Source organism: Aptenodytes forsteri, unplaced genomic scaffold, assembly GCF_000699145.1.
Source record: "Aptenodytes forsteri isolate BGI_AS27 unplaced genomic scaffold, ASM69914v1 Scaffold286, whole genome shotgun sequence".
NCBI lineage: Eukaryota > Metazoa > Chordata > Aves > Sphenisciformes > Spheniscidae > Aptenodytes > Aptenodytes forsteri.
The window spans coordinates 247,692-261,172 of NW_008794491.1; the positions used below are offsets into that span (position 1 = coordinate 247,692).

The following is a 13,481-nucleotide window of genomic DNA, read 5'->3' on the forward strand; positions in this document are numbered from 1 at the left end:
GTAAGCACTACCTAGCAACAACTAAAACATCGGTGTGTTATCAACATTGTTCTCACCCTAAATCCAAAACACAGCACTGTACCAGCTACTAGGAAGGAAATTAACTCTATCCCTACCGAAACCAGGACAATAATTTACTGACTTTGATGAACTGGGGTCACACTTACCATTGTTACTAAGATTAAGTCAATGTTTTCCCAACCTCTTGTTTTTATTCTTAAAAAAAAATTTTAAGCAGGTTTTTTTTGTTAGGGAAACAAAATGTTATTGTTGGTCTCACAGGTGTGTTTTTGTTTATTTGCTCATTTTGGGCTTACTGTAAAAATACATAGATCCTTTCAATATGAGGCTTTTAAAAATTAAAAAAAAAAAAAACCAAAACCCAAAACATATCCAAAGATACCACTGGAGCATAAAGAGAAATTATCTGCATTGCTACCCAATGTGCTCTGTGCTTTCATGACATCTGTGCTTACTTATCTGAAAATACCAAGCTTTTACTCTGCTAAATAAAAAGACAGAGGTCAAATAGCTAAGAGCAAGATCTGAACCCAATTCTGCTATACACATTAAAACAAAACATTTTGCAACACTAATTCTCATTATTCATGATAACCTCAAGACCCAAAGTGCAAAGCTGGTTTCAAGTCTCAGGTAGAATTTGCTTTCTTGCAATTTCAGAAAACCTCTTGTTTGTTTGAAAGTTGAGCACTTCTGATATTTTGAAATGGAATGAAAAATTCTTAACAACCAGTAATAACATAATCTCAAAATAAACAGCGTGATATAATCAGGGAGCAGTAAATCTTTAATATAATTACTATATTATAGACACATCAGAAAACTTTGTTTGCAAGATCTGTTCCACTGAAGTTAATTGGATTTTTAAATATTTGGCACTCTTCAGATACTCAGCACTCTCGCTTGAAAATCATGCCTCATATCACATGACTAAAGATTAAAAAGCTTAATGTTAGCATCTTGTATTTGAAGCAATGCTTCATTAATGGTAAGTAGTACTGAACTAACAAACAGCAGGATGCAAAAGTGATCAACACTTGGTACCTTTTAAGGAAAAAACTGATTTACTTTATTGATTTATGTCTCTGCTATAGGGAGTGAACATCATGAAAAGTGCAATCAAAATCAACTATACGGATTTCAAACTCAAGTTTGCGATACAGGGATTCTAGTTAACTAGTCATTCTAATCAAACATAATGAATAACTGTAACAGTATATGTCTAATGTACAGTTGTTCAGTATAAAGCATCATTATTTTGTATATTAATAAAATAATGGGTACCAAATCCATTAGAAAACATTGTAGATTACTGTTACTGGTGTCCAAATAAATCTCTATTAATCCATTACTGAATTACAAGGAAGATAGGACAATGAGAAAGATATCACTGGCTTCAAAGAATCCAGGTTTCTGAATTGCTGGAATTAATGTAAAAGACTTTAATTTATAATTTTTATTCACTGTCACTAAATTACTGTAAAGTCAAATGGAGGTCTCACCCCAGTTTTTTGTCAATGGAACTGCATTGATTTCAGCTGAATTACTCTTGATTTACTAAAATATTGAGTGGAATAAGGATAATCCAGTACCTTCAAAAGGTTTGTATTTGTAATATTATCTTTAATTGGATCAGCAGGAAATAAAAGCAAATATAAGAAACATGTTCCTAAGTGTTCTGAGCATCCTTGTTTCTGTATTTAAATGAATGTGCTGGTTTTGGCTGGGATAAAGTTAATTTTCTTCATAGTAGCTAGTATGGGGCTATGTTTTGGATTTGTGCTGGAAACAGTGTTGATAACACAGGGATGTTTTAGTTACTGCTGAGCAGCGCTTACACAGAGTCAAGGCCTTTTCTGCTTCTCACACCACCCCACCAGCGAGTAGGCTGAGGGTGCACAAGAAGTTGGGAGGGGACACAGCTGGGACAGCTGACCCCAGCTGACCAAAGGGGATATCCATACCATATGATGTCATGCTCAGCATATAAAGTTGGGGGAAGAAGCAGAAAGGGGGGGACATTCAGAGTGATGGCGTTTGTCTTCCCAAGTCACCATTACACGTGATGGAGCCCTGCTTTCCTGGAGAGGGCTGAACACCTGCCTGCCCATGGGAAGCAGTGAATGAATTCCTTGTTTTGCTTTGCTTGCGTGCGTAGCTTTTGCTTTACCTATTAAACTGCTGAGTGGCTGTGTAGGGCTTAGTTGCCACCTGGGGTTAAACCACGACAATGAACCACTTACATAACTACTGAAGTCGTAGGTATGGTAAACAAATACTCATGGTGAAATAGAAGACGTACTTTATCTGTTCTTCACAACTCTTTGTAACCCTTTTTATACTGCATCTTTTGCAGAATCTGCTTTAGAACCTGAAGTATAAATTTATCAGCACTCTAAGCATAAAACTTAGAATCAAACAAAACCAAATGTTTTTGCATTCCTTGCAAAAACAGATATTAAAACTTTTTATATACACATAAATACATATACATATATGGGTCTTCCACTAGGTGAAAATATATGCCATTCAGTTTTTGGAAAGGCAATAAAATTATAATCCATTAAATTCTCTATGGGTCTGGATTTACCATGCAACTTGCATGCATATTTGTTTGCTTGCATTCAGTTACTTCAGTGAGAGAATGTATATTGGTAAAGCCTACAGCACACATCTTTTTTCAACTTTGCAGAATTAGCACAGGTCATCACAAAACTCAGCAACACACAACTGCACAGAAAGCTCTTGAGAGCTAGTAATCTGAGCAATTTACTACGAGGTTTTTGCTTTTCCAACATAGGTAGTTAAAAGTGTTTTGCTTGCATTTTCCTATGTGCAAACACGTATTTGTTTCTGAGGATATGGAAGGTTTCTAAATTTTATATTAGATGCTTCTGTTGGTAGCAGTTTGCACTGAATTTATTTGCTACTGCTCCCCAATTCTATTTCATCCGTAAGTACTGAGGTAGAAACGGATTAACACAATGAAATTATGCTTTCCATGTCAAGCATGAGTACATTCTTGTTTTCTGCCACATACTGGTTCAAATCATCTTATCATTTCTGCAATATGCACCTAATCCCATTTTCAAAAGATTTTGTTATATAGTTGCTTTTTTTCATCAACATTTTCAGCAAATCTGACTTCGGCCCCTCAAACAATTTAAGAACGATTTGGTAAGATTAGTGCGAACATTGAATAATGCTAAAATACTGTTCCTCTGTACTTCCTACATATACATGTGATCCAGCTGAGAGTTCACCGTTGTCTGGCAGGTGAAATCAAAGTGAAAGACTTTTATTTACACAATTGTGCTGAAAAAAACAGAAGGATAAAATTGGTGGACTGAATACATTCGTGATGCTGTGGCAAATCACACAGTAATAAATTTACTGGAGTTTCAACTTTCTCAATGAGAATGGAATTAAATTCCTGGGGCATTTTTTTAAACTTCACTTACTTTGATTTTCCACTTTTTTGTGCTTTGTCTGTGGAAACAAATGCAAGCATTATGTAAGACTTCAAAGAGATTATTTTAAATGCTTCATAAATCTTTAAAGTTATCAGGAGGGTGTTACAATTTTTAACTCTAAATTAATCAGTCTCAACTCATTAAGGGCATTAGGAGCTTCTCTCATTGTGCATGTCACATAGCCAATTTTGTTTTACCTGCATGTCTTGACGAGTGATGAAGCCTTTGCCTTCCAGATCACAGATCCGAAAGAACTCATGTGCTTTTCCCAACACAGTTAGTCCTGGGTCTTGTTCTCCAGTCCTGCTCCTCTCTGCATCTCCTGGTGGCACAGGACTGGCATAGTCTCCTTGTATTCTGTCCATTGTCACAATCTCAGCACAGGAATATTTTGGGATGCTGCTATCCCATTTACTCACAATTTCTGATCTGTAACCTGTGCATGGAAGGTAAGGAAAAGAGCAAATCAGACCCTCTTAATGATGCTTTCTACAATCTCTTAGCAATCATCTCTTTAATTAGGCACTAAAACTTAGAAGAAGAAAAAGCTTTTTGAAAATGCCTACCCTTGATGGGCTGTACTAAAGACACTGCAAATGGGACAATGAATGAGGAGGGGGGAATCTGAGGGAAGGAGGAGAAAAAACTAGCTCTGAAAAGGAATCTCAAAGCAAAAGCAGCCAGTTTAACAAGAAATACAGACAATCAATTAACGTGAACAAGAAAACACAAGAAATACAGGTAAATGAAAAAATAATTTAAAGTCACTACAAGTATTCAACTCATATCTTTTTGACTCTGATCATCTTAGCACCACATATCACAATTTGCATCCAGTGCTTTGGAATACAGTTCATATGATGGCTATAGAATGGAAGGTGATTGATGACTGATGGAACCTGATGGATCATGGTGTTCAAATCAATTAAGTAAAATTAAAAGAAAGATAACAGAATATGGAATTCTGAAACATTCCCTTAGATTCATCCTTATTACTTAAGGCTTTGACTTTCATCTGTGAAGGAGAACTAATTGCTCATGAACTTCGTGGGAAGGCTTCATAAGTTAATCACATTCTAAAGAGCCTCTGAAAATTTGTATTATACCCCCTGCATGAAAATATTTCTATATATTTTTTTGTTATAATTTTATCTTAAATTCATTCTATGAGGTCAGATGTAAACAGTTTTCCCTCTCCAGACTTGTGCAATTGTACAACACACAGTATCAGTACAAAAGGAGCAGGCTTTCCCAAAAGCCTATGGGCTCAAAGGCACTATCGACTTGTCATGCCTCACCTGATGTTTGTACGACTCACTGTATGATCTTAACTTATTATCATGTGGGAAAACCAAGTAGAGAAACAGTCTACTTCACTGAGGTACTGTGTATTTGTGACAGGCTAAGAACATGTGTACAGTTACCAGGGCTCAGATGACATGCAACAACTTGACTTTGTATCTGCATCCTGAATTTGTATTTCTGTTTTTCTAAATAGGTCTACCTAAAGTAGCCACAAATTTGTCAGATAATTTTTAACAGAGAGAAGTATTTTGAGAAGCATTTGACTATTACAAAGGAACATGGCCTGATTCTGATCCAGCATGACTGGCACAATCTGGAACAACTCCAACAGAGGCCAGTGAGAATTATTTGAATCTGAAATGTATGTTGTCTTCAGAGTACAGGCATTGGGACTGCATGGATGTGAAGGAAAAATCCTACGAAAAAATAACTGTAGCTTGTCTACTCAGCTTCTTAAGCAGAAAAGGCTCTGATCACATAGACAGAGTAACTCAGCCAGAGACTGCTTTATTCTATGCTTAAGTTCAAACCTGGCAGTGCTTTATACCTCTTAAAACACAGCATCTTCCAAGAACTTTTTAGATGTACAGTTTGTCACGCTTGCAACTTGCAGTGGCTTTCCATGACAAAGTGATTTCTCCAATAGCTATGGGCCAGGCTGTTGGACTCCCCATGTTGCACAAAAGCACTGTAAACAGGCCATTGACTTCAAATCAAACTAGGACTTCGATGAGCAAATCACCCACCCCCTCTGAAACCATGTAGCAAAGATCTCAAACATAGCTAAATTTTCCTCTCTCTCCCTCCCTCTCTTTTGCAACTCCGATCATCCCAGGACTGCTGTTCAAATACTCTCCAAAGCTGAAATAATTTTGGCCTAATGACCACAGAACTTAGCTGTCAAAATCCTTCCTAAAGCAGAGTTGCAAGCAGCAGAAGAAAAAACATTCTGAGAGAAGGCAAAGGATGGCTACACCCAATACCATGCCCATTTCCTAAAGGAAACTCCTTCCCAGAATGGGTCTTACTTCAATTGTAACGTACGGCAGTCAGGGGTGCTTTATAAACCTGGAGACCAGCTATTGGAACCGAGCTGTTGCCCCTCCGCCTGCACACAGCATGCAGGGACTGGGCACCGCTCATTGCCGCGGCGGGTGAGCCCTCTGCTGGGGCTCACCGCGCTCCGCACCCCAAAAGGCACCGAAGCCTGCCTGAGCACCCGTGCCGGCAGCCAAGTGGGCCCTGGAAAAATAACAAGGCCAGGAAACGCTGCCAGAAGGAATACAGGTCAGACAGAACAAGGGGCATTTGGCTGTTACAGCTGCCTGTACAGCTGTACTCTTTGTCTTATGAAGAAAATTTCTAGCTGAGAAAGTCTGACCAACCATCAGTAGCTGGGAAGATACACGAAGGAAAAGATCACTCCATAACTGCCCTGTTTCTTAAGCTCTTTCCTGACATTTCCAGTATTAGACAGTCTCAAAAACAGTATATGAGCTAGATGAATCTTTGCTCTGACACTATAGAGCCACCCACAAGTGGATCAGACAGAAATGCCACTGCAAGCCACATTCAGACTACAGTGGTGTAACAGTCTGGATGAGATTCTCCTTTCATACTGCTTTTACACACCTAAACTTCACTTACTTCAATACAGCTCATTCTTGACTGACACCAGTGTATGAGGTAATCAAAAATCAGGCCATCAGTTTCAACTTTGCAGTGACACTAACTTAAAAACAGGTTTAAAAATACCAAAACTCAGTGGGACAAGCGCAGCCTAAAGATGGTCTTGACAAGATCTGACACAGACTCCATGTGTATCGGCTGTAATACATTTTTTTTTCTTTTTCACATCTCAATAATTTCTCAAAAGGCCACAACTGCAGGAACAGGCCAAGCTAAGCATGCTGGTAAGTGCTGCTAGTGCCTGTGGTTACTGCACAGTTCATTAGACTTCCTTAAGAAAAAGAAAAAAGAAAAACTGTGCAAATAAGAGATAGTCAATTGCATGTGAAAGAATATGGCTGTAATACATTTTTTTTTCTTTTTCACATCTCAATAATTTCTCAAAAGGCCACAACTGCAGGAACAGGCCAAGCTAATCATGCTGGTAAGTGCTGCTAGTGCCTGTGGTTACTGCACAGTTCATTAGACTTCCTTAAGAAAAAGAAAAAAGAAAAACTGTGCAAATAAGAGATAGTCAATTGCATGTGAAAGAATAGAAATATGAAAACAGATTAAAAATGGTGGAACAAAAAGGCACTATATACAGTTTGAGAAAGTTGTTTACATTTAGCAAACAGTACAGATACGATTCAGAAAATGTCACCATGCTTTCTAAATACTTCCATACCACAAAAAATACAGTATGTGCATCACAGGAGCCTCACCTTCTTACAAGTTGCCCCACCTTTCATACACATCATAAAAACTTGCTACACAGCAAGCGTCTTGAATACAGCAGAAAATTAAATTAGAGCATACACTTAAATTCTTAATCCTTATGGCAGCTTCCAAAGCTGGTACAGTTCATCATAATTCCTGGAGTGTCCTGATACTTTGCAAAATCCGGTAATAACATGAACGATTAAAACTGCAATTTGCCCCACATTACTGGATCAGCAATGTAATTACTCCAAGGCCAATTTTAAATAACATTGGTAGTTCCATTCACTCATCCACCTCCTTTAGAAATCAAATGGCTTACAAATTCAAAACACTATTCTATTCTCTTAAGACCTTTGATTTCCACTCTTTTAGCTACAAACACTTCACTATGCAAAATAGGTTGTATCATGAGCTGATGCAAAGAAGCATAGCTCCAAATAATACTGAACAAGGATGTGGGCTTTATGAGGTTTTTACAGATGATTAATCATGAGGTATTTTTGGACTGGTCTGCAAAAGGCAGGTCACTGTTAGTATTTCAAATGACATTTTCACCATGATTTTCCAGTCAGGTGTACTGTAAATCACCAAACTCTAGACATACAGAGTACTGCTGATCCACAGATCAGCCCCATTCGCCCTAATTGTGATAGTTAAAAACTTATGGAGCTGTTTTACCTGCATTCATGTCTCTGAGTTTCTACGTGTTAGTAAAATATTTTTTTTAGCATCTGTCTATAGGTACAAACTTTCTGCAGCACACTTCCAAACACGACTCATCAGCAGAAAAATGTAGTAAGCTTTCTTAATACTGAGGCCACTATGGATTTGTACAAAATACTTTTATGAGAGATAACATTTAGGTTTTACAAACACTGGAAAATAAATATTAGATTGCATACTTTTGCTACAAGAAATATATTTTCCTACAACCAAATTATCATTGTTAAAATAACCTGCAGCTATTCTGTAGTATGCCTGACACATGAACATGGACCTATTCAGAACTTAGTGTCATAGTTAGTTATCTTTTAGCATTATGCTGAAAAGCTTCTAAAGCTGCTAAAATGTACCACTACAATTATTTTAAGTTGGCACAAGCCTGCTGAAAGAAGTCATTCTGTTCCCTATACCATGCCCTGCCCTTGGACACGTGTTCATCCAGTTAGACAGTGAACCCTCTTGTAGAATCCGTTCAATTTAATTTGTAAAGTCATGGTTAATTTAGCTCAATTAAGGCCAAGTGGCCCATCAAGGACACACATCAAAGAAAAATCAAGAATAAAAAAAAGCAGGACCTACAGAGAATGACAGAGGAATGGGACTGCTAAAACCAAAGAGAGCACAATAACCATCCTCAAGTACATAGAAGTTTGCTAGATACAGGACTGGAGAAAAATACTCCCTATGCACATAATGCAATACACAAGAAGTAACACTCTTGTGCTGTAACACAGCAGACAACCTAGACATGAAAAAACATCCAATGATAAAGAAAGGAGAGCACTGAACCACTGACTGCAAAGGTAGTGCAACTGCCATCATGGAAGAACAGAACAAACACAAATCTGCGAATAAGGGCATAGGTGATCATTCCTTGAGAAAGATTAATAGATCAGTGGACCTCAATGTTACTTTTAGCCATTTTTTAAAGATTTTATGACCGTTCAAGGTAAAAATTCAGGTCCAACACTTAAAATAACTAACAGAGATACAAAGTTGTGCACCCAAAAAAAATCCATATTTTTCTTCCTCTACTATGACTAAGACAATTACCCTCTAAGCTCTCATGGAAGCATTATAAAGCCTGACCTAACCATATGAACAGCTGGACTGAACTAGATGAAAAATGGGACTTTCACTCCTCCAATTTTGACTTTTCAAGTAAAAACATGCAAGTCTTGTGCTTTTGCTTCAGAAAGGCATTGAAATGTGTCATAAAAGCCTCTTTTGTTCCACACAGCCTGAATTCACTGGCTAGGTAACTTCTCTCCTGATGCATATGATGTCTCGTGATTCTTCATCTCAGGAGACAGTGCACCATGAGGTGAGTGTGGGGAGTTTAACTGTTGGGGGAGAGATCTGAGGCAGGTTGGAGTTCCTATGAAGGACGACAACAGGATAGTCCGAAAGAAATGTCTCATGAAAATATTTTCAGGGCAGCAGCAAAGGCAGAAAACAAAGGAAACCTGCATCCACTGGCCTAAAAAAGGAAAAACTTTAAATTATGTAGAAATTCCTTTCCTGCAAGTAAATTTGTGTGTGGGAACCAAATTCTGTTTACAATCAGTCTTAATAGAAACTCTCCAACCAGCTCTGATGGTAGCTTTTAAAGATTAAGGGAACCATTAGGATCACCTACTTTGATATTCTGCATAATGCAAGCTCAAAGCTTCATTTATACCACAACAAGTTTTTAGATTTCCATAAAATTTCTTCCAATTTATTTCAAGGTAAGGGAGATAAGCAGAAATCAAGGAGGGAAAAGACCTGGTAGGAGATGTTGTAGGTTATAAATACATCGTAATCATATAAATGAAATTCCTCATTTTCAGAAGATGACTGGTTAAGGAAAAAAACATACCTAAAACTAAAGAAGAAGGAAAAAAAACCCAGGTCAGAATCACAGTCTCCACAATATTAACTGGGAAACAGGAGAAAAACAAAAAAGATGCTTAGTGACAGCATTAACCATTCTAAAACAGGCTACGGAAGACTTTGGAGAGAGACAGATGCCCCACTTGGTATCTGTCCCTAGATGAATCCACAAATCCAAATGTTGGAAAAAACCCAAACTATGTCACTTCTGTGCACAATGATGCAGGATCCCAACTCTCTGACTGGTGATCATGTCCTCATTAACCTTTTTTATTTTTAACATTTCCATCCAAGCAATTAGTTTTCACTAGGTTTGTAAGAAAATTTGCCTCTCCCAAAGGCTAGCTTCCCACACAGATGAAGAAGAAAGTCGCCTGCCCGGCTTCTTGCTGGCCTCTGTGGAAGCAGTAAACAAAACTATCCATGTATTGAAATTCAGATGTCCAAAGGTAACAAAGGAAAGCAAAGGAAGCAGGCAGATTCATTTATTCCCCATTCTGCTCCTTCAATATGGAAACACTAAAGAAAAACCACTAATGTGCAGGCAACAATAACTACAGAACCCCTCACTTTCCTTCCAGCACTATCTTCTCTGATATTTATTGCCTATACATTAGCAGTTCTTAGGGATCCATATTGAAAAGGCAGGGTGAAATTAAATGGACCTGCTTCGTGCTGCTAGGTTCCTTGAGAAGTAAAGCTACTCTAAGTAGTTAGGATTTTAGTGGAAATGCATCTTTTCCTCTTGCTTCATTGCTCTGGATGCTTCCTTTTTAATGTATTTCAGAAATAAAAAGCTAAGAACTGACTGGAAATGCAAACTTCTTATAAAAGGACACTGAATTTAGGGGCAACAATCATCATGGAAATCAGTTGCAGAATAATCACAGGATCATCAGAGCTGTCAGAGCACCCTGCCTGTCATCTCTGCATGCTTCAAGGACCCACGCTCTCCTTCTCTCCCTCCACCCGCTCTTTGTGCCTTATTCAAGGACACCACCTCCAAGAAGACCTGTTCTCCCTCCCTCTTGTTCCTTGCCTGCCTGCTGGTTGCAAGAACTTTGAGTCTTCAAGAAACTGTTGACCTACCTAACACCTGAGCAGGATCGTGGTATAAGTGTGTATGTGTATCTGAGCGTGTGTTTTCACCAAAAATTCTGTCTCTATCACTCTAACTTATCAATAAATCCTTACTGCATCCAAATACAATTTGGCCAGTTATGTATTTTGGGCAACAGCTCTGGCTAACATTTGTGGCTACAGCATTAGTTTTTATAAATGTGTGCATGTAAACAGTAGTGACATTAGCAGTTATAGAACTTGTATCAGAACTATTATAGAACTATATAGAACTATTTTACCATTATTCTGACTTCTTTCCAAAACATAAAATGTTAGTTCAGAGAAGTAAAACCTATTGCTAAGAAGGAGCGCCTTACAACATATGCAACACATTCCAAGCATGATAAAGTCAAAACCAAGCTGACTCCATCTGACTGCATGATTTATTGTGCTGCATTGTCCCAAGCACTGAAATTAAATGGAAATAACTATATTAATAACAGCATTATATTAGTAAATGGTGTAACCTGTAACATGATGTTCTGGTGGGAGGTATTGCCAATTCATATGAGCTGTTTCATTTGTTGACAAATTATTTGCATTGGAAACAGACACACACCCCCTCCGAAGAAAAGGCCTGGAAAAAGTTTAAGTAAAGCAGTGTGTGTTCCTTTTAATTGTCTTATCTTTCAGGTTTTCCTAATGACTCACTGCTAAATGGAGCTACTTTCAGCTGGTGAAATCTGGTTGACAAGAATATCTTTAAAATACATCATTTTCAGAAAAAAAATCTTGAAATATTCTGCCTCCTCCAAAAGTCCTTGCTAAAAATGTAACTTCTGAAAAAAAAAATCAAAACCTTTTATCTGCCTGAAAACCAACAAAAATTTGGCTTGAAATCTAAAATACACTCTCTATTTCTAGTTTGTCAAGGAATGTTGCATCTTTAACCTGAATTAAGGATTTTGAGATGCAACTTAAATATTCACTTCAAATCAAAAATTCATTTTTAATGGAAAAAATGTTAGTGGAAAATTTCAGTCTACTCTGCCACTGACCTTAGTGAACCCAAACTAATGCAGATTGCACTAGAAGACCCAAGAGGCATGTTCCAAGCAGCTCCTTAGTTATTTGGCACTTGGTTTGCAGTTGGGTTTGCAAGAATTCTTATTTTCAAAATTTTCAGAATTTCTAAAACTATAAACTTGCTCTTGGAAACCACCTTCACCTGAGTCAGTGGGACAGTCTGTATGGGACAAGACCATGTGAGTGAGGCACAGGAATATTTAATTTGCTAGTCCACTGTTTTTCCATTGCAAGAAGTAATGGTAAAAGAACAAGAAGTGTCATATTTTCCTATATGCAGTACAAGATAACTTTCATGCTATCTCTTCTGCATGGCTCACTTCCAAGGTCTGGGAAACACATATAAACAAATCCACTTATCTATATTTGATTAGTAGGCTTGGTGTACCTCATCCTGTTTAGTTCTACAAACAATGCTAGCAACACAAACAATTAAAAATGCATCATTACAGATTCTTAATTGGATTCTAATTCACCACTGCTTTCAAGTGGAAGTACAACTTCTACATTCTCTGTGAGTCAACTAGTCAAAAGGTTATTCTTGCAACTGTGCAGGATCCCTGCCTCCATTTATGCTGCTCTCTAATGAATAGAAGTTCCCCAGCAAGACCCTTCACCTTTCTTGACACCCCCTCTGTGAGACTAAGGGATAAGATGAGTCATGTGAGCAAAAAGGGGCTATTGCATGGTACTGCGGATAGGGAGAATATCTTCTGGTGTGGCTCTCTGGAGGTCACAGGCTCTTCAAAGGGGCACATATCCTGGCCACGGCTGAGCAATGTGGTGACTTCCCACCGTGTAACAAGTATGGCTACTTCATCATTTCTGTCTGGCAAAAATAAGGTGTCACAGCAAGGGGTAGTCTGGGACACAACAGAACAAACACATGATACAGAGGCACAGCAGAAGGAGAGCATGAGAAGGAAGTCAAATTAGACTGAGACATGACACAATAAATCTGATAGTGACTAATGAGGCAGATGGACAAGACTCCCAGTAAGATACCTTATACCTTGCTTATCTGACCCTGGTGTGATTCAACTTACTGAATGTGGGGAAGAACTACCCCAGAAAAGGGCACTGGTGCCTAGAAATGCAGGCAAATATTTATCACCAATTTTTTGTTTTCTCTTAGGATAATATATAAATCAGATTTAGACTGAAAACTCGAGGCCTGACCTGGTTAGATCTTTGTCTGGAGAGAGCTCCAAAGTCTTTAACTAGGGTTTCGGTCAGTTTCTTGGCACAGGCATCCTGGTGCTTCTGCATGGATAAGTCATGGACAGTGGAGTCAAGTATGTGTTATATTATATCAATTATTTTGAGACCATCTAAAGAATCTGAAGGTGCACAAGTCTATGGGACCTGATGAGATCCATCCACGGGTCCTGAAGGAACTGGCAGATGAAGTTGCTAAGCCACTATCCATCATATTTGAGAAGTCGTGGCAGTCCGGTGAAGGTCCCACTGACTGGAAAAGGGGAAACATAACCCCCATTTTTTAAAAGGGAAAAAAGGAAGACCCGGAGAACTACAGGCCAGTCC

At 38.2% G+C, this 13,481-nt stretch overlaps 1 protein-coding gene across 1 annotated transcript in view; it reads right to left on the reverse strand.

Moving 5' to 3' along the window:
• Nucleotides 1–13,481, reverse strand: part of CRACR2A (calcium release activated channel regulator 2A) — a 79,014-nt gene that overhangs the window by 61,837 nt on the left and 3,696 nt on the right. Inside the window, exon 3 of the mRNA XM_019475025.1 lies at nucleotides 3,692–3,930. Within this exon, the coding sequence (XP_019330570.1) occupies nucleotides 3,692–3,859 (168 nt within the window). The 5' untranslated portion in view covers nucleotides 3,860–3,930. The remainder of the gene's footprint in view (nucleotides 1–3,691; nucleotides 3,931–13,481) is intronic.